Source organism: Pteropus medius, unplaced genomic scaffold, assembly GCF_902729225.1.
Source record: "Pteropus medius unplaced genomic scaffold, Ma_sr-lr_union100, whole genome shotgun sequence".
Taxonomy (NCBI): domain Eukaryota; kingdom Metazoa; phylum Chordata; class Mammalia; order Chiroptera; family Pteropodidae; genus Pteropus; species Pteropus medius.
This window is the reverse complement of record NW_024342467.1, coordinates 19767858-19788500: the sequence shown is the minus strand read 5'-3', so window position 1 is coordinate 19788500 and position 20643 is coordinate 19767858. Positions and strand designations below refer to the sequence as shown.

Genomic DNA, 20643 nt, shown 5'->3' with positions numbered 1-20643 from the left:
TAATGTACATTTTACAGTGCCAATTGAGATAATCACATTTCTCTAAAGGATTCCTGAAAGTTTGAGTCACAAGCATAAGTGACAAGAGCTGCACGTTTGGTTGGTGGCTTAAACAGGAATTGACAAAAAAGAAGTCTTCCAGCTGACAATGTAGGACTTACCCGGTGGCAGATGATGCCTTAAAGGATTTGGCCTCTTTTAATTGTTCTGCTCTGCTCTCCTTGGAATGTTCTTCGCTCTGTTGTTGCTTCATGGCTGAGCTATGGCTGCTGCACCTTCAGCATCACATTCCTCCAGAGAGAGAGAGACGCCTTAGGGCAAGGAGGAGTCCTGATCTGCAGAAAATGTCCATCTGAAAGCTTTTCTGGAAGCCCCAGTAGCAACTCCAGCTTTCCTCTTATTGGCTAGAACTGTGTCAAATGGCTGCCCCTAGTTGTAAGGAAGTCTAAAAAGAAATGTTTTTAGCTAGAATTAAGGTTCTATTATGACGATACTAGGCAGAAAAAGTCCAGGAGACTTCTGCTACAGAAAGCCTCAGCCAGCTTTCCTTACTCCATCACAAGAAATAAAGTGGACTTCACTCTTATTTCAAAAGTGCATTGAAAGGGTATGACTAAGATGTGGGTGTCCTACCACAAAGAATGAGCTAGAGGAGGAAAAGGTGTAAGGGATCCTGCTGAATGAGTTGTCAAGGGGAAGAATTTCCCCTTGTCACTCACCTAGTGGTAGCTAACCCTTCACTAACACCTCTGAAGCTGAGGGAAAGAGACCAGCTTCCCAAAGTCCCCTATGTTATCCGCTTGCGTTCTCCTTTACGTGGAAGCCCGGAGCTCTGAAAATGCACATCTAACAAATTTTAACCTACTGTACTGACTCCTAAACTCGTGCAGAAAATGGAGAGTAAGTCAGCCTTGGGCAGTGGTCTTAACCTTTGCGTTTCTATAGCTAAGCTGTAAAACGGAAAAATAACACTGCCATCTCTATTCCTTTTCCACTGTATTCAACACACAGTAGGTGCTCAGGAAACACCTGTCAACTTTCGCGAAGGCAAGAGGAAAGAAATAGAAATTAACATTTATTTGAAAGATTGCCACACGCCAGAACTGTATGAACTGGTTTCCACACACAGAGCTCATTTTGCTCCTCAGCATGCAGTTAGGTAGGCATCACCCACTCCATTCGGAGAAGTAAACTGAGGCTCAGAAAGTTTAGCCGGGGTCACACGTAGAGGTAGACTTCAGGTTAATCTTAAAGTCTTTGCTCTTTATGCAGTGCACCGCACGGTTTCTCCTCCGTCAAAGCTTCGACAGAAGAAATTTTGAGAAGTTCGATTCAGCATCAGGAAGGATGCTGACTCTTGCAGACAACTCTTGGGACAAAGGAACACTTCCCAAATCTTCAGGGCGCGGTCAAAGCAGCATACGCTGGCGCCCGCTACGCCGGTGGGGAGGCCCGAGTGCGGTTGGGGGTCGGGGCCAGCGAAGGGCAGGCCAGGCGGGTTCCCACGCGCCCGAGCGCCTCGGGGAGGCCAGGAACTCCGCCCCAGACGCCCTGGGGGAACCCCGCGCCGACAGCGGCGGCGGGAGCGGGAGGGCCGCGCGTCCGGGCGAGCCGCGCGTGACGCACTTCCGCCCTGTGTCTTCCGCTTTTAAGGGCTCCAGCCCTTAAAACAACAACAAAACCAGCGCGCTCGCGGCCGCGCCTCGGCCCTAGTCCCCGCCCTCCTGCCACCTGCCGCCGCCCGGGCCGCGCCTGGCCCTGCGCCGCGCGGCCCTGCCCTGCTCGCGGGGTCCGGCAGACCGCGGACCGCGCCCTCCGGCCGGCTTTGCCCGCTGCCACCGCGCCTCCTCGCGAGACCCGGGGCGGGCCGTGGCCGCCACCGCAGCAGGAAGGGAGCGGCCGCCGCGGAGGACGCCCGGCCGGACTGTGCTGCCGGCGGCCCTACCCCGGCGCGGAGGGCGGCGGTGGCGTGCCCCGCGGCCTTCTCTCAGGTACCGCTGCCCCGGCCGGCCACCCTGAGCGGCCCGGGCCCCCTCGCCAGCCCGCGTGGCGGGGCCGTCGCGTAGGGGCCTTGTTGCGTTTCAGCTTGGGGGTCGCGGCGGGGGCGGGGCGGTGGCTCGGGCCGTCGCGCCCTCACCCCTCTTTTCCAACCTTCTCATCGATTTCTCTCTCTCTCTCCCGGCCTCCGTCCGCAGTCCGGACTCCGGTGGAGCCCGGCGGAGCGGACCTGGCGGGGAACTCTGCACCCACGGCCGGGCCCCCAGACCCCGCCGCCGCCACCGCCGCCGCTGTCCATCATCCCTGGTACCGGCAATGGCCTTTGTATCGCCCGATGCACTTGTGACTGACTTGGATACGGAATATTAAGAACTCACTCGCATCCGTCCCCATCCCACTCGGGCCGGGAGTAACCACCTCGGCTCATTTGGGCTTAACTGCTGCTTCTCGACTCTCTTCGACTTTGGGGGCACCATGGACCAAAGTGGGATGGAGATTCCTGTGACCCTCATCATTAAAGCACCGAATCAGAAATACAGTGACCAGACTATTAGCTGCTTCTTGAACTGGACCGTGGGGAAACTAAAAATGCATCTGTCTAACGTGTACCCTAGCAAACCAGTAAGTGTCTAAAAAGCTGGGCGCAGCTGCCCTGGCCTGCAGCTTTTCGTGCCCTGTACTCAACTTCTTGCTCATCCCCTCCCCTCTTGAATCAAATAGGTCTCTCTTGGTAGACTGCGAAGTATTTTGAGTTCCGAGGTTATGCGTGTCTCTTGAGCGTCTGAATCCAGATGAGGTTCGGTTAATTAGTAAGAGTACACAGAAATATCAAGGGACATAAGAATTGGCAGGCATAAAAAACAATTTTCCTTGGACTCAAAGTCACCAACTTAATATGGGATGACAAAAAAAAAAAAATGTAAGAAAGCTCCTATTACTCTTTAGGCTAAAATTCCTTTTGATTTTCAATACCTGGCCCAGAATGTGCTCACTGTTGAAGAGCTTTTTTTTTTTCTTGGAACTGAGTCTGTTCAAGACTATTATATATGTTTTAAGAAGCAAACAGTTGTAAGTTTTAGATTTCCTTCTGCTTCTCCCTCCACTTTTCTCCTGTAGAGGACACAGAGAAGTTTCTCTAATTTGGAAGAGAACAGCCCTTGCACCACCCACCATTTGGTGCGTCTTTTTATTCCTTTCATGTGGCCATTCGTAAATCGGTGGCAGTGTTTTCCATTCTAAATCACATCTGAATATTGCAGAAATAAAATATAAAAAGTAAAGCTCCATCTGTCCCCAGGGTTAGATTTAAAAGGACATCATTGTTAAGAAGTATCAAAATAATTTAGAAAAGTAATGTTATATAGAGTATATGAAAGTGAAACTTTCACATTCTCCATTGTATAAAATTTTCATTTCTGAGTAAGCAGTGCTCAGTGATTACTAAACCTTTTGTTTAACGAAGAGGGTAGATTTTGGGTGGGAAATATTTTTGGCGTTAGGCAAATTTAAGCCGGCAGCAAGGATCTTTTGGAAGGCAGCTATGCTTTCTAAGCTTTACTTAACACTTGTTTTATGCATATAGTAAGAAGGCATTTGATTTGTATTAAGATATTGATGAATTGGCACTGTTTCAGTGTTACAGTATTAAGTTTAGAGAGTTTAGACTTACTAGAATAACTACAGGAATGTGGCAGTTATTGCAAAAACAGGAGGCTTTGAAAAACAATTCTTAGTTGGCATAGCTGTATTTGTCAGGACCTTGTGAGAAATATTTTTAGTAGGAACAAATAACGCTGAAGTGTTTAAGTACTTGAAACAAACTAGCTGGAACTGTCATTTATTTGAACCTTTTGTTCGAAAGTTAAAATTTACACAGAGGATGACAATTTGTTTTAAAAATTTCTCCTTTACAAAAGATTTCCTATTGCATATGATTCATTTTGCACATTTTCCAACTGGCAAAATAGCTTTTCAGAATAGTTCGAATTTAAAGTCATAGCCTTCCCATAGTACTGTTCATAACATAGCCCAAACTCCATTCCTAAGTACGTATCTAAGTATATATGCTCAAGTATGTACTTATGCAATGATCTTTATAATATGATTAAGCCAGGAGAGACTTTGTTTACACTGTGATAGACCAAAAGTTATCACTTCTAAAACTCTCTTTTTAAAAAAGTATCTGAGAGAGCAGTATGAAACTGATCTCTAGTAGAGGGCTGTCGTTGCCCATGTGGAGCAGTCAGGTGCCCGAGCCAGATATGTTGCAAACTTCTTTACACCCCACTCCCTCCAACCCGCCTGCTTCTTGTGCACATGAGATGCTTTGGGAGGCTGTGCAAATAATATGCAGCCTGTTAATTACCTAACCTTGTGGCAAACTTGACTTTTCTCCTCCAGCAAGTCTTCTCCATGTGAATTGTAATAACCGAAGTTTATTTCTCTGTTAATGACAGTGGATGACTTGGGGGTGGAGCACGTATTTATTTTCACAGAACTTCACTGAAAACTTTGTGAAGTTTTCTTACATTCTAACTCATTTATCATGCGAGAATTGATTTGAAGTATCGCAGTTGTTGAACAGACACTAATGATACCTCAAGGCCATAGTAATCCTCGATATAGGAGTTAGAGTCCTAAAAGTTTTCTTTGTAAGGTTGTTATGTAGAACAGAGAACATTGTGCAGTAGAAGCTATATTACACTACTAACAATACATTATAAGGGAATTTAGGTTCTTAGGGCCACAGCATCTCAGGTGCTGTTTCATTGTTGAACAGAGGTCACAGGCCCAATTCCGTGCACATCTTCCCAGTGCCTTGCAGAAGTGCTTGTCCCCCGGTAAGAAGTAGGCAACTTGATGGCTCTGGTTAGCACTGCTCTTAATTGGGTCTGATGGTTCAGGGCTGGATGGAGGGCCTTGGTTCCTGTGGGCAGTGGCTTCTAGGAAAATAAATGGGACCTACTGGAGGGAGAAGAATGGAATTTGAAGTTGTCCTTTTAGTATCTCTACAAGGATCGGTCACATGTCTGCATACTGTTAATGGGATTCTACAGCAGTGTGTAAAACCTTAAGATTCTGGCTTTATGGTCAGACGGTGACTTAATCACAGAGACTCTCTAGATGAATATTTTAAATTTAACTCCCCCTCCTTCAGTAAACCCACAACAAATATGTCCCCTGCCAAGCACACTTTCTTGGGCTTCATTTTTTTATTGAATTAGGATTTTATTGACCTGGCATTTGAATATCTGTATGCTAAGCATGAAGGTGGTGGTAAGAGTCCTTTGCTCTTAAGCTCAGGCCTAGCGGGCGGGCGGAGGGGGGGGAGAGGGGTGGGCGAGGGGAGGGTGGGGACATAGACATTAAATAAATAACTAATATAGGAATAGACTAGTGTCGTACAAGAGGGACGTACTGAGTGCTGTAGGAGCCCAGGGAAGGGATGGGCAACTCGAGTCCAGGAGTAAGGAATGTGTAGCTGCTTTAAGAAAAGGTTCGCCGGGACATTTTTCTTAGAGTTGATAAGTTTTAAGCAGACAAGATAAGAGCTTCTTTTTTCTTTTTTTTTTTAAAAACTATTCTCTCAGAGCTAACATTGCATTGGTGATTCTCAATGCTTTTTAATATAGCGATTTAATAATATGTATTATGTAAAAAGATTATATATAGATTCATAATGGGCTACGAAAGGGAAGTTGATTTCCACTTAGGAAGTAAAGCAGTGCCATATTTTTGTAGAAGTTTACAGTCATCATTACAAACCTCAGAATTGAGCTCTTTGGGGGGTTTTGTTTAACTTCGAATGGTATTGTTGGTTGAGGACTTGGTTTAGAAATTGGGAAGTGCACCACTTCATGCTGATAGTGTATGTAGAGAATTGTGAATCATATGCTAATATGACATTTGCCATCACTTCATGACTTTCGATTTTCAGATCCCGAAATTGGCCTGTAGTTTGAAATAGTTCTGAACTTTCAGTAATTGCTGCTAGGGAGTGAAGCTACTTATGAAGACCACTTTTACTTGAGTAGTCTCAGACTTTGATTTAGTTTAGACCTATTTACTAGAGATGTAAATATAAAAAAAAAAAAGGTTGAATTTAATGGACTAGAGAAAACTTAAAAAATAAGAATCTCTAAATCCAATTTTTTCTTACTGTTTTCATACACAGATATTAACTAAGATGGACCTGGCTCACCCTGAATTCAGTTTTGAATGCATACCTTCTGGAGCTTGTATGTCTTGGCTCCCCATTTGTCAGTGTTGAGGTCAAATGCCTTGACCGTAGCCCTCAGTTCTGGGTAGATTTTCTCTGTCCTGGTGCCTGATACTGTTAAACCAAAGCAGGCAATTTCATTACTCATTGCGTCCAGTTCTCTTGCTCAGTTAGGGAGTTCATGCTGCTTTTTCAAATTGTTCCTTTGCTTTGAGATTCTGTTAGAATTAAAGAAATAGGAATAGAATCAGTCGTATAAGTTCTGTTCTGAAAATATAACATTCTGTAACCTAATTGTCGAAAGTTCAGATGGATGTCTTAACTTTCATTATCAGTAGAAATAGCTTGTGTAATATAATTTGAGGCTTATGTCTCTCATTTTTGTAATTACCCTTTACCTTATTCAGCAGATCATTTTAAAAACTTGCTTGCTTAACCACCTCAGAACTGTTGATTCATACACATTAAAAAAAATGTTTTATAAGACTACTGTCTTACAACATTTTAGTACTTATATTTAAGAGAGTTTCATCTCACAGTAGTATAGTTCAAATTTTTAAAACTCTTTTTGAATAGAGGATATTATTAAATTGAGTGTGAAGGTTGATGAAAGTTTTGAATGAATGCTGATGAAAATTTATTTAACTCTTTGTAGCCTTTTCCTAATGCTTTTTTTTTTGGAAAATAACAGTACTTTGAAGGTAATGTTTTATTTAATCATGCTTCAATGCTTTTTTAAAATAAGCTTTTACCAGAACTTTTACTTTAAATTTCTCTCCTTTACATAATAAGTACTGATTGGATAGTCTCAACTGTTTTTAACTATTATATTTACACAACTAAATAATTTTTAACTATTATTTAACTATTTATATTAACTTATATTTTACACTGCCATTTACTGAGTGGTTGCTATGTGTACCAGGCATTCTACTAAGCACTTTATATGTATTATCACATTTATTCCTCATAGACATCTTATGATGTTAGTTTTATTAATAAGTTCATAGAACACTATATAGTAGAATTGGAATTTGTCAGACTTGCAAGCCTCAGCTCTTAACCATTACAATCAACATTATATATGATGGTTATATCTAAAAAAGATTAAGAGAGGCCTTGAGGAACTTGGCCATCTCAGTTGTTTACTTGCAGATTAAAAGAACTATAAAAAAAGGTGTCTATGTTTAGGTGGTGTGTCATCTAAAGGCTACAGATGGATAGCATAGCCTTAATACTGTTCTAATGCATATCAGCTCAGTGTGTGGTTATTTCTGTTATTTTGATAAATTATAGGGAAGATATAAATTATAGGGAAACATAATATCTTGAGGCCTCAGAGTACTTTGCCTTGCCTTATCTTCATATCCCTGCTTGTTCATGTGAACCATAGCAGTCATGTATTTTGGCATTCTCTGTTGTACATATATCTGATTTGTGAATGGCCTGTGAGTGGAAACAGCTAAGCGGGAAATGCTCCTTTGAAGTTCTAGGGGAAATTCTTCCTTATGCTCTGTATGCTGCTTTTGCTCACTGTTGTTGCAAGGAGATAAGGGATAGAGGCATTTGAGTATTCTGCGCTTCCATTTACAGTGTTTCTGAATCCTGGGGCTTTAGGTTGGTGAATTAGTGGGAGTGCGAGATATGTTCCAGTAAAATTCACAGAATTCATTTCTTGCAGAAAGTACCTCTTTAGAACCAGCTCTTTAAAGCTATTTGACACTGGTGACAACTCTGTAAGTACAGAAATGTTAATAGTCGCTACTTTCAAAGGACTTGGGTTATAGGTCTTTGAACTAACATATGAGTTGAAGATTGCTTTTACTGAGTTATTGGTTTACACTGAAGTTGAATATACTAAGAACATGATTTTTTAAGCCATATATAATTATGAGAGGCCTATTTAGGCCTTCACATAAAAAAATCTAATCTTTTGTTACCTACTCCATAACTTCTAAAAATATGAAGTAGTGTTGGCTTTGTAAAACTCATCTGTTAGACTCGTGAATATTTTAAATGCTGTAGGGATGCATAGCATTTTATGTTTTTGATATCCGATTAAATGTTGAAAAGTCAGCCATTTTAGATAATATATGGAAACCTTTTAAAAATAAAAATATCTTTCCCCAGTTTCAGATTTATTTTGCACATTATACCAGCAGGTGAGCTTTCTTCACTTTGGTTTTTAAGATGTCTGTTTAGTGGGTAGCAGAATTTGGGGGCCAGCTGGTTAACCGGCTGTTCATTTGGAGTGGTAGGGTTCTGTCTCTGGGCTACTCTGCACCGTCAGGATGTCCCCAGCTTGGTGAGTTAGCTGCCTCTGCTCTGCCGGACATCACCAGGCTTTGTCTAGGATGGAATAGTGGGGGTGTGGAAGTAGCATACCTGGTAGGATTTGTTGGGTGTGAGCAAAGGGAAGAATGGTTGCAGAGTTCTCGGACATGGTCAAGTATATTTATATGTTAATTTTAACAGTAGGAACTTTTAACTGACAATTTAATTTGTATTTTATTTTAGCTTTACCAATCCTGAGTCTTCTCAATTCTTGTATTTAAAGGATGCCGTGTAACTTTTTTTGCCAAAAAATATCTTGACAATTTATTATTATTATTTTTATTGTTATTTTTAAAATTAATGAATTTTTTTATGGTGACATTGGTTAACGAAATCCAATATTTCAGCTGTACACTTTAACAGTAAGGCATATATATATATATATTTTTACATTGTGTGTTCATGTAATTTTTTTTTTTTTTGAAGAGAAAAATGAACTTTTATTGTGTTAAGCTACTAAGATCTTGGGGTTTGTTGGAGCAACTAGCATTACTTACCCTAACTAATACAGAAATGGATTTTCAAGCAAGGTAAAAGATACCGTTGCTAGCAGGTATGGATAAATTAAAATTGTGTCACTTTTACAAGTTAAATCTAGCTTGAATAGATATCTCAAAATCTATACTTTCCCTAATAATTATAATCCAAAAAAACTAGTACTTATAATCCAAAATAACTAGTTGAAAATTTAGTTGATTATTAAATATTTAATTTCCAGATATTTAAATTAAATTCATTGATGTATAAACCGAAGAGGCAAATTTTTTAGTGACATAGAAACATTTTTAATTATTCTTATCTAATTTGCGCACATGAAAAATTTTTTTTCTGTTTTCAACCACAGTAAAATTAAAGAATTCCTTTTCCTTTTAAAACTTCTACTTATCTGAAGGCATTTGAATATTTAATTTAAAGCAACAATTTCTTTATTGAGATGTAATTCACATACTATAAAATTTGTACTTTAACAACTCAGTAGATTTCAGTAGTTCACAGAGTTGTGCAGTAATTACCCCTGTTGAATGCCGGAACATTTTTATTGCCCCAGAGTGAAACCCCATACCCACAAGCACTCATTCTCTATTCCCCTTGTCTGTGGTAACCACAAATCTACTTTTTGTCTCTATGGATTTGCCTATTTTGGAAATTTCATGCCAATGGAAATATAGTATAACTGGCCTTTTGTGTCTGGCTCCTTTTACTTAGTATAATGTTCGCAAGGTTCATCCATGTTATAACATGCATCAATTCTTCATTACTTTTTATGGCTGAATAATATCCGGTGGCATGCAGTTATCACGTTTGTCCATTAATCAAGTGATAAGACATTTGGTTATTTCCACTTTTTGGAATTATGAATAATGCGCCTATGAACATTCTCGAACATATGTTTTCACTTCTCTTTGGTGTATACCTAGGAATGGAATTGAGTTTATACTGAGTCATATGGTAACTCTATGTTCAACTTTCCAAGGAACAGCCAAACTTTTCTACAAAGACTTTTCCATTTTACATTCCTACCAGTAACGTATAAAGGTTCCAACTTCTCCATATCTTTGTCCAAACTTGTTTTTGTTTCATGTATTTTTTTGCGGGGGGGGGGTACCGTGTTATTTTGTTACATTATTGTATTCTGCTTTTTTGAAAATTGATTTTCCCATTCCATTGAAAGATAAAAGTTTATTTGAGGTTGACTACTAATTTAGAGAAAAGTTAATACTACGACACTAACACATGATTGCTCCTTCACAGTAATCCGCTAATATTGGTACCATATGTAGAAATGAACCAGATGAATTTAACACCAGCAAGTGTTTTAAGTTAGTATTGTGATATGATTCATAGACTAAATATTTCATTTTCATTCTTAATGATCACATGCAAAATAACTGATACAGTGAACTTCAGATGAGCCGTTTTCCAAATTTTCGTAACATTTTGGACTCATAATACTTCATTTAATCCATTGGCGTTTACACTCTACTCTGTCAGGCACTGTGCTTGGCTCTGGGAACAGTGATGAACTAGACAGATGTGGACCTTTTGTTCTTGGCACTCGTGTTCCACTTACGGAAACAAGCATGTGAACATAATCACAGATTGTGGTTTGGTTATGGAGGAGACCAACAGGATATGTGAAAGAGAATGCTCCAAGTTCGTAAATCAAGGAAGACCTCTCTGAGGAGGAGATTTTAAAACTAAGACCTAAAAGATGATTAAGAGCTCGCCATACAAGAGCTGGGAGAGAATACTGCAGGTAGGGTGTTGGAGCTGGGAAAGAACTTGGCTTATGCAGAGGTCTAAGTGAATGCCACTTTGGCTAGTGAGTGAGGAGGAAAGAATACCGGCAGAGGGGACAGGAACCAGGTCCACTGGGACCATCTGGCTGTGGTAGGGAATTAGAATTAAATCCAGTGTGGTGGGAATCCATCAGAGTGACAGGATTGATTTACAGTTTTGAAAGATCACTCTGGCTACTGATGTAGAATGGAAGTGTGAAGACCAGCGAAGAAACTGTTGCGGAAGCTCAGGCAAGAGGTGATGGTTTAGATTAGGGTAATGACAGTGGAGATGGAAAGAAATGGACAGATCTCAGAGGGACTTTTGGAAATAGAGTCCATAGGATTTGCTTCTGATTAGCTATGGGAGGCAAATGGACTTCTTTTTTTTACCAACATGAAAATGTTTTACTCTCTGTGTAGAGGAGGTAAAATTAATTAAAAGCTTTCCTTTTGTTATTTTTGTCATTTTAAACTGAGACTTGAAAATAGTTCTAACATTGATTAGGGCTTTCTTTTTAGTCATTAAAGGTGATAGGCATCGCAGCTTTAACCAAACCTATTTAGCAATGTCCTAATCACATTTCTATGCATAATGAACATACATAGTCTGCTGTTAGTCTTAAGACTTTTCAGTACTTTCACATAATCTCTCGTTGGATCCTCATGAAATTGCATGATGTCGGAGTAGGTATCAGAAATTAGCATCGAAGGCTCATGAAATGTTTACTAGCTGTTGTGCTCTATTCTGAGAAGTTTAGTGGGATATATGTAAGGACATTTTCATTTCTGTGGAATAGATACTATTTACAGATAAGAAAAGTGAAGGACAGGGTGGTGGTCGTGGGATCTCATACAAGTTTCTTAGCATTCTTCATCTGTCTGTGCCAATATATTCATCTGTAAGTCCAGCTCCCCCACACAAGTCCATTTCTTCTTAACTACTCAAGGACATCGCTCTTGAAATTCTGTTCTTCTCTCCTCTATCATCAGTTTTTTTCCCCCTTCTACTGGATTATTCCTTTTGGCATACAAACATACTAAGTCTCTATTCTTAGTAAAACAAAAACATAGAAGTAAAACAAACAAGACCCTCTTTTAATTCCACTTCCCTTCTAGCTATTGCTGTTTCTTTCCTTGTCCTTAGTGCAAAACTCCTTATAAATTGTATATAGTCACTGTCTCCTTTTCGCTAATATCCATTCCAACTAAGTTTTTACCTTATTGCTCTACCAAGATTGTTTTTATCAAGATCACTAGTGATGTCTAAGTTGCAGGATACTCTGAGGAAATACCGAAATAAATAGTACGAAAGGTCACTGTAATAACAAAGGCCTAGAAATACTCAAATATCCATTAATAAACTGTAGTACTTCTGTATAATGGGGCATTATGCACCTGTCAGAAGAATGGGGAAGATGTCTTAGTACTGCTAAGGCGTAATCTCCAGAGGGTATTAAGTGAGAGAACAAGCTACGAAAGAGTAAGTATAGTGTACGACCTTTGATGTGAGAAAAGAAGGGAAATACTGTGTGTTTATGTTCAGGTTTGTTATGTTGTTAAATGATGGAAGGGTAATTCAGAATTATGGAGGGAACACGGACAGAAGCTAAAACCTCTTTGAATGTACCTTGTTTTATAATTTTTACTCTGTCGCTGTATAATTTAAAAAAATTTAATAGAGGAAAGTAACACCTAAAGAGTAACACAATAATTTTAGTAATTTAATGTCAGGATGGTAACATAACTACAAGGGGAATTATCTCAAGTAATTTCAAAACAGTATTTTAATTATGTATTTTTAGTGGGATATATGTAAGGACAGAAGAAAGCCACAAGCAATCTTAACCTTCATCCAGTACTGTTGATATTATTTTGAGATTATAGATAGTGGGATAAAACATATAAGTAAGTTTGCTAATGGCATATGTTAATGTCATTAGCAAGTAAGACTTTTAAGATGAGAGAAGATAAAAATAAGAACCACTGCACTACTAATTTAAACTGGAAATATCAGTACGAATGCAGCATTTAAATTAGTTTCAAAAACACATATTTTCTACCTGTATTAATAAAGAATCTTAGAAATAATGACAAGTAATAGTAAAGTTCTCAAGTACTCTTAGATCCCAGATTTTGGTTTTTAGATACCATTTCCCATTAAAAGGAATCAAGGCCCCCAGAGCAATGGCTGATAAATGTGGGCAGAAAATGTGGCAAATAGACCAGGGGCATTTTGTGCCTGAAAGCAAGGGAGCTATTTGAGACTACAGAGGTCATGTCAAAATGACATAGGAGCCAACTCGAAGGGACACCTACTGACCAAAAATGATACAGTTTGAGGTCTGAGAAAAAAATGGCAGTGCATTGAAAAACATAAAATTCCACAAGCTCATAATGATATTTAAACCAAAACCCTTGATCTTTGGTACCTAAGGACCCCTGAACCACAGTATGACATTTTCTATTATGATTGTTTTTAATATAAGACCATTTTTTATGAGCCATGCTGCATATATATATATATAGTCTATATAAAAATTGTTATAGTTTTGCTTGAATTTGGCTTAATTAACAGTTGTCGATATAGCTTCTATTTAATTGTTTTAACAGACTTCAAGGAACATTTGCCTGTTTCTCAGTTATGAAATAGGAGGTCTTATGGGGACTATACATAAATGCTTTAATTTTAAATATTTTAATGCTAGCAATGGGAACATTCAGCAGATTTATCATAAGTGCAAAACAGAGCAGAGATAACCACAACGTAGTTCTTACTTTTGGTTGCATGTAGAGATGGCAACTGAATCTCTATACTTGACTCGATTTTTCTTTAGTCTTGTGATTTTGAAAAATGTGCAAAGGTATTTGTGAGAGTGGCAGGAACAATAAAAACTAGAATAGTTACCTAAAGCTGTAACTAAATCCAACTGGCTCTTGAATTAAAGCCAATAACTTGTTCTGCATGATGTTAATAAAGGAGAAACTAAATCTTACGTTAAATTAAATCTTACATTAATTAAAAAAACTGACAAAATGGTGCAAAATAACTCTGGTGAGCTTGAAATTTTATCCCATATTAATAGAAGGCCAGCCACCTTCTCATTGATAGCCTGAAGAGTTTTAATAATAGTCACACATGCATTGCATCGTGGCTGAAAAGACAAATTTCCAATTTACTTTTTTTCTGTTTTTAAAGAAAATAAATATGCTACCCTTTGCCGACCTCATACGTGTTAAGTGGAATTTGGAAAAATAATATTTTTAAATTATGTCAGTTTTCTGTTTATTTGTGCCTAAAGAGAGTTTACTTAACTCATATTTAGGCATGTTATTCCTGGCCTTCATTTTGTACGGTTAGAAAAAGTTGAATTCTTTTCTTTGTCCCATTTCTTAGTTGACGAAGGATCAGAGATTGGTGTATTCGGGCAGACTGCTTCCCGATCATCTGCAGCTGAAAGACATTCTCAGAAAAGTAAGCAGATCTCTACACGACTCGATTCCAGACACAGAGTGAGACGAGCTATGGTGTGAAATTTTATCCATCTCCACCAGTTCAGTTTTAGATTCTTAAAATGAACCCTTTTGGGTGGCCCAGCAGGTAACGTGAACCAGAAAGTGAAGAACGTAATGAGAGATTCTGATTAGTTTAGGTAGCAGTTTTGTATATGTCTGAAAGCTAAACCTGAAATAGGATTATATATTTGTGTTCAGATAATTGTCATCTTGTATAAGAAAACATTATCGATTTGTCAGTGGTATAGGTGTTCAGGTAGTGGTAAAGGGTTTTCATTGATAACAGTCTCCTCTCTTATATCCCCTTTGACCAAACTGCAGGACATTTTAATACAAGTTGCTTGGGTTAGGAGTTTAATTTTAGGGCAAGAAATAAAAGAAAGCTTGACTGGCCTATCAGTTAGAGAACTTTGAATGCTGGCACTTCAAGCTAAAATGTATTTCAATATCGGTTTTTGACAGTCAGCCTGAATGTTTTTTAAAGGGCAGCTTTTAGCTCATGTTCATTTTTGGAATTTATAGTTTTTAGAACTTTTCTGCGTTTGAGGTACTGTTTTTTGTTTGTGAATGTAGCCGGAGTGAATAGATAGCTTTTATTTTTTGCCTTAGATCGTTAACTTAATTCTTAATGTTGTTCTGGATATCCCTGATCTGATTAGATCTATATCCTCTCCTGTATGTTTATGATCACCTGTGGGAAACTTTAAAACATCTTATACTGGTATACTCCTTCTGTTTAGATAGTTGACATTTTAGCTTTGCTGGCATGACTTCTTGCTGTCATTTTCATTTTAATCATGTAGTTTCAGGTTGCCAAAGTGGTTTAATAACCTCTTTCTCTTAAAAATAGTGGTATTCACACCAGATATTCCCTTCTTCCCTTTCTTTTTAATAGACTTTATTTTTTAGTGCATTTTAGGTTCACAGCAAAATTGTGTGGAAGGTACAGAGATTTCACATATATTTCCTGCCTCCACACATGCACAGTGTCCCCCACTAACAACATTACATATCAGAGAGGTGCATATGTTACAGCTGGTGAACCTACGTTGACACATCATTGTCACCTAAAGCTCGTAGTTTACATCAGGGTTCGCTCTTGTACATTCTGTGGGTTTGGACAAATAATAATGACACAGATACACCATTATAGTATCATACAAAATAGTTTCACTACCCTAAAAATCCTGTGCTCCACCTGTTCATTTTCCCCCGCTTTTATGCTTATATGCTCTTCGGAATAGAGAATTATTATTTTAGCTGAAGGATAGCTAGAGTCTACACACGGGTCCTTTTAAAATGGTTTTTGTTACCAGAAATGGGTTCTGACCAGAAGACTTAGAATAAAAATGCTCCAATCAAAAGACTGTTGTGCTCCTTATATAAAAACATTTGAATAATATGTTTAAACTTTGAATAGACCTTGAACCATTTTAGTTAAGGTCGATATACCCCTCCTTTTTTCAATTAAAAGCTGCCATTAGCTTTACCTGTTTAGTAATAAAATGTTTTACAGAAACAGTCCCCAAAGGTGAATGAATACTGTGAATTAATTGTGATGAATATGACTTTTGAAATTAGGTTACTAAGAGTAAGCATTTTATGCTTGGTTGCTATTTAATGTTCTGTATTCCGAGCTCAGGGGACATTGTAAATCAGGTGTGCCTTCTACCTGCCTGCTAGGCACATCTCTGGGAATGCCTTTTCTTAGCATTCTAACCCCCCATTAATGCCTTTCCCCAAACTCCTAAAGCAGTTGTGGCTTGTGCGTCTCGGCTTTGTGCAGAAGACGTATGTCTCTAACTGTGCTCTCATGTGCTAGTCTGATCTTCTAACGATGTCATGAACCTCTCTCAGAGAGGGGCCGACTCTTGCTCTTTCTGGAATTCACCTCAGAGTTAAGCACAATTTTAGATTTATGGTAGGCAGTTGACAAATTCTTTCTTTAGTAGCTTTGTTTCTCTTTCTCACAACTGGGCATCTTTATTTTTCTTCCTGCTCTCTTTTCTTTATCACCTGTTTTTTTCTTTTCTTTTTTAAAAATTGCTGAGCTACCTGTGTTCTTCTCTGCCGTTCTTTATTCTCTTTCCTTTCACCATCTTATTTACTTGCTTCATGCCTAAGTATAAATATATTCATGAAATCACTAAACTAAAATGCCAATTCTATGTTATTAGACTATTTTGCTTCAGTCATAGTTGTAGGTTTATGGAAACACTTAGAATATTAAAGAATATAGTTCAAATATATGCCTTATATAAATATAAGTGTGGTAGATAAAATCAGTTTTTGACTTAAAAAATAAGCGATGTGTCATCTTGATAAAATTAAGGCAAATGAGATTATGGCGAAGTTGTGTTTATTATAGCTGCAAAGTCTTAAGTAATGGAAATAGTTTCACTACTTGTAGTTAGTAGTTCTAAGCTTCAGTGTGACAGTTACGGTTCTGATATGAAGTTGCTAGATGTTTTTATATTGAAATAATCGCATTGACTTGAAGCGGTGTTTGCTTCAAGACTCCTTAGTATACAAAGTAATCATTTTTCATATAACAATTACTGAGTATTTAGGCCATTTACCAAACATGGAGAAAATATCAAACTCAAAAGGGCCCCAAATTCTAAATGGTAAATGTACCGTCAAATGACAGTTCATTACTAATAAAATTAAGTATTTCACCTTAGATACTAACTTTTTAAACTGTACATTTTCCAATACTACCCTTTAAATGTACTCTTCTTTAATTTTAGCAAGATGAGTATCATATGGTTCATCTAGTATGTACTTCTCGGACTCCTCCCAGTTCTCCAGAATCCAGCAGCGGTAGAGAAGGTCATGAAGCATTGGCATCCAGCAGCAATTCTGTGAGTCATTTTGGGAGGAGTAAACATTGAAGTTTTCCGATTATCTTTTTTTGCCTCTGAAAACTAAGTGAAAAACAGAACAATTGGAGCTTTTAGGTTGTAAGATTGTGTTTTGAACAGCTTGAGTAAGGCATTTAAACTTTGTTTTTAGAGATCCAGTATACAGTGTTATCCCATGAAGCCTGTTCCCCATGAGTTATAATTTGCCGTAGAGTAGGTCAGTAATAGATCCAATTTTCAGGGGTGTAATTACTGAAATACTTAGAAAACAGATTTATGATGTGGTTATTATATAACATGAACTCTTATAGCTGGTAAAGTTTCAGAAATATTTAAGGTGTTTAATATAGTACTTTTTATTCAAAGTGGGTTAAATTATTAAAATTTTAAGTATGCTAAGTCTTCTTGAAGTAGATTGCTTGGTCAGGAATTTTTTTTTTTTTTAAGTAACAGGATTTGGGCATACATTCCAACCACAGGAGAAGTTACCTACGCAGCTCTTTCCGACTCTGGTGTTCATTTCTCCCTACTTATTTTTTTCATTTACCTAAAATTGTTTTGGAAATTTTTCTTGCTAGTTGAACTTTTCAACTTAGACATACTCTACGCATTTTAAAGACACTGTCCAAAATCCTTTTATGTTGAAATTATTTTTAGTTTCCCATAAAAGCTTTGTATGGTACCTTAGGAGTTGAGACAAAAGAATTGGATGAGTGGAAGCTTGCTTTAAACTTCTTGGGCAGGGAACTTTTTTTACTGCTAAATAGACTTCCCTTCTTGTCAAGAATCTAACCAAAACTTTAAGGAGAGGGATGAGTGGCAGAGGTGATAGCTAGCTGAAGGATTTTCCAATAGATACTAGTTAACTGCTTTTTGAAGAACTAGATCCTCTAGTTGCTATATTTAATTAGTATGGCCTCCATGGTAAGTATTCTCTAATAACAGTCATGGGAATTTAGCTTACATTAAACTGCAGTATGTTTTGTCTATGAACCCAAGGGTCTTGATAAGCTTCCTACCTTGCATAAGAAGGGACAACATCGGCATCACCCTAAAGTTCTGTATTTAGTCTTTGGACAGTTATGTTACTCTAGTTTTTGTTTAGAAAGAATCCTCTCACTTGTGGTTCTTCAGCCATGATTTCATATCACTAGTATATCTAGATTTTTTGAGGCATCTTAGGAAAATCTAAAAAGTTTCAAAGGAAAATTAAGTCGAATTCCCCTTAATTTTTTATGGCTGAGAAATTTCAGTGAGATTGAAAAATGTCTTAAAAATCTAGTCATGAAAGAGTTACCTAATAAGATCAGAGATCATTAGTTTTAGAGAAATTAGGCTGTGCTACCCAATGGCTAGGCCTTTGTTTTAACCACCTTTCTCATGTCCTTTTAAGGAGAAATTTGCCCCAAAAGGAACCTTTCCCAGTTTATTACCGTAAGAATCAGACTCCCTAGTAACATATTTGGTATCCGTTTTGTATGGAGTAACACCTTGAAGAAAGCTTTTGTTCCTTTCGCAAAGCCCAGAGTCCCTGGGTCCTTTCCCACACAGGATTTAGGGAGGTATTCAAGCTGGAAGTCCTGTCCATGGGAAGGCCTCCAGGGAGAATACAAGTTAACACACCTGGAGGGTGTTCAGATTATACTGTCCCTTGCTGTTTAAAGTGCAGGAACTATAATTTATATAAAATGTAATTGTTTTTAAAATTTACACAAGACACTTGACAAACTTTCCAAAGAGCAGCAAGTTAAGGTGGTCTTCAGGGGGTTGTGCTGTTTCAGGTTGCTGAATCTATGAGTTCCCAGCATTGCCAGAGTGTGAGAATTTTAAAATCCTGATTGGCATCTTGTTCATTTTTTTAAAAAAAAAACAATATTTGTTGGTGGTTTATATAAATTAACAAGTTTAGAATTGAAAGGAATCTCGAATATGTAGTTCTATCTTATTTTTTGTAGGAAAGTGAGACTCAGAGGTTAAGTGAAATTTTAAGGTTATGTTCCTTGTTCATGTCAGAGGTAACACCAGATTCTGGATCCTCTGACTCCTAGCATGTTCCTCACTATTTCAAACCAGTGTGTTACTAATAGCATGTTATACGGTACCTGACACATAGTAAGTGTTTAAATGACACAGGAATTAGTACCATCATTGAGCACTTCCTATGTTTTAGGCCTGTGGAAAGAGCTGTGCGTGTGTTAATTTAATCCATAATTTTGTATGCTTTAATTTCATATACAATTATTTCATTACTTAGCCTTTTCTGGTTGAGAAATGAACTGTTGTATAATTAAGGTCTACTTATCTGGGTACAAGATTCAAATTAGTTAATTTCCAAAAAAAATTCACTCTTTGCAGAGGGATTTCATAAATACAGTTTTAGCAATGTGTCTGTAATCTCACAATTATAATGAATTAAATCTCCTTGAAAAAAATATCCATTTCTGTTTGCAGAGTTCAGATCAGTCAGGATCAACAACTCCATCACCCAGTCAAGAAACCTTACCATTAGCTACCAGTTCTTCCTCAGAAGGACTGAGGCAACGCACCCTTCCACAGGCACAAACTGACCCAGCACAGAGTCATCGGTTCCCATATGTAATGCAAGGGTGAGTGAAAGGGCGAGTGGTAGCTGCGGGCCACTTACGATCTGTCACTCGTGACTTTCATGCTAGCCCTGTGCGGTAATCAAAGTACATTTGAAGTTTATTCATATAACTGGTTATGAATTTCGAGAATGAGAAGGTCGAGTAGAGCAGTGCTTTTGAAAGCTGGTCATACATCGAAATTATCTAGGGCAGTATTTTTCGTTTTTAATGTTTGCGCTAGTCACCTGGGGATCCGGTTAAGATGCCAGCTCTGATTCACTAGGTCTGATGGGGCCTGAGATTCTGTGTTTCTGACAAGCTCCCTGAAGATGCCGATGCTTCTGATGCTCAGACCATACTTTGAATAGTAAGGATCTAGGTAATTAAAAGCATTTCTTTTTTTTTACTTTGCCTTACTATAGATCTATCCAAGTTAGTATTCTGGGGAGCAGATGGGTGAGCGGATGTTCTTTGAAGAGAGTATGGGGCCTGGTAATCTGTTTCCTAAAAATTCCAGAAGTGCTTCTGATCTGCCAGGCCTGGTAGCAACTGAGACAGAATAAAACTGTGAAGTATTATAAATATGCTAACTGTCGCATATTATGCAGAGCCTTTATTAGAGGACTTTACTTAAGCTTGCTATGGCTTCCTTATATTTAGCAAGTACAGTAGGCCTCTTAGGTTAGGCAGTCTCGAGGGAAATGCACCCAGCAGCCACAGTACACCTTTCAGACAGCTCAGAGGGTGGGATCTTGGAGAGTGCGGTTTGGACCTGGCTTATGTCTGAAAGCAGAGTACTTTTGGAATAAAGGAAACATGAGTAATAGTTAATGATAGCCGTTTCGTGT

General features: G+C 38.3%; 1 protein-coding gene across 3 annotated transcripts in view; it reads left to right on the top strand.

Annotated features, from left to right (window-relative positions):
• Nucleotides 1–1765: 1765 nt before the first annotated feature.
• HERPUD2 (HERPUD family member 2) overlaps nucleotides 1766–20643 on the top strand; it is a 31231-nt gene continuing 12353 nt past the window's right edge. Inside the window, exons 1-5 of one of the 3 annotated variants that reach the window (XM_039862739.1) lie at nucleotides 1769–1991; nucleotides 2196–2619; nucleotides 14228–14305; nucleotides 17097–17210; nucleotides 19662–19816. In XM_039862739.1, coding sequence (XP_039718673.1) covers nucleotides 2473–2619; nucleotides 14228–14305; nucleotides 17097–17210; nucleotides 19662–19816 — 494 coding nt within the window. In that variant the 5' untranslated portion in view covers nucleotides 1769–1991; nucleotides 2196–2472. The other 2 variants (XM_039862740.1, XM_039862741.1) reach the window with 2 other exon arrangements.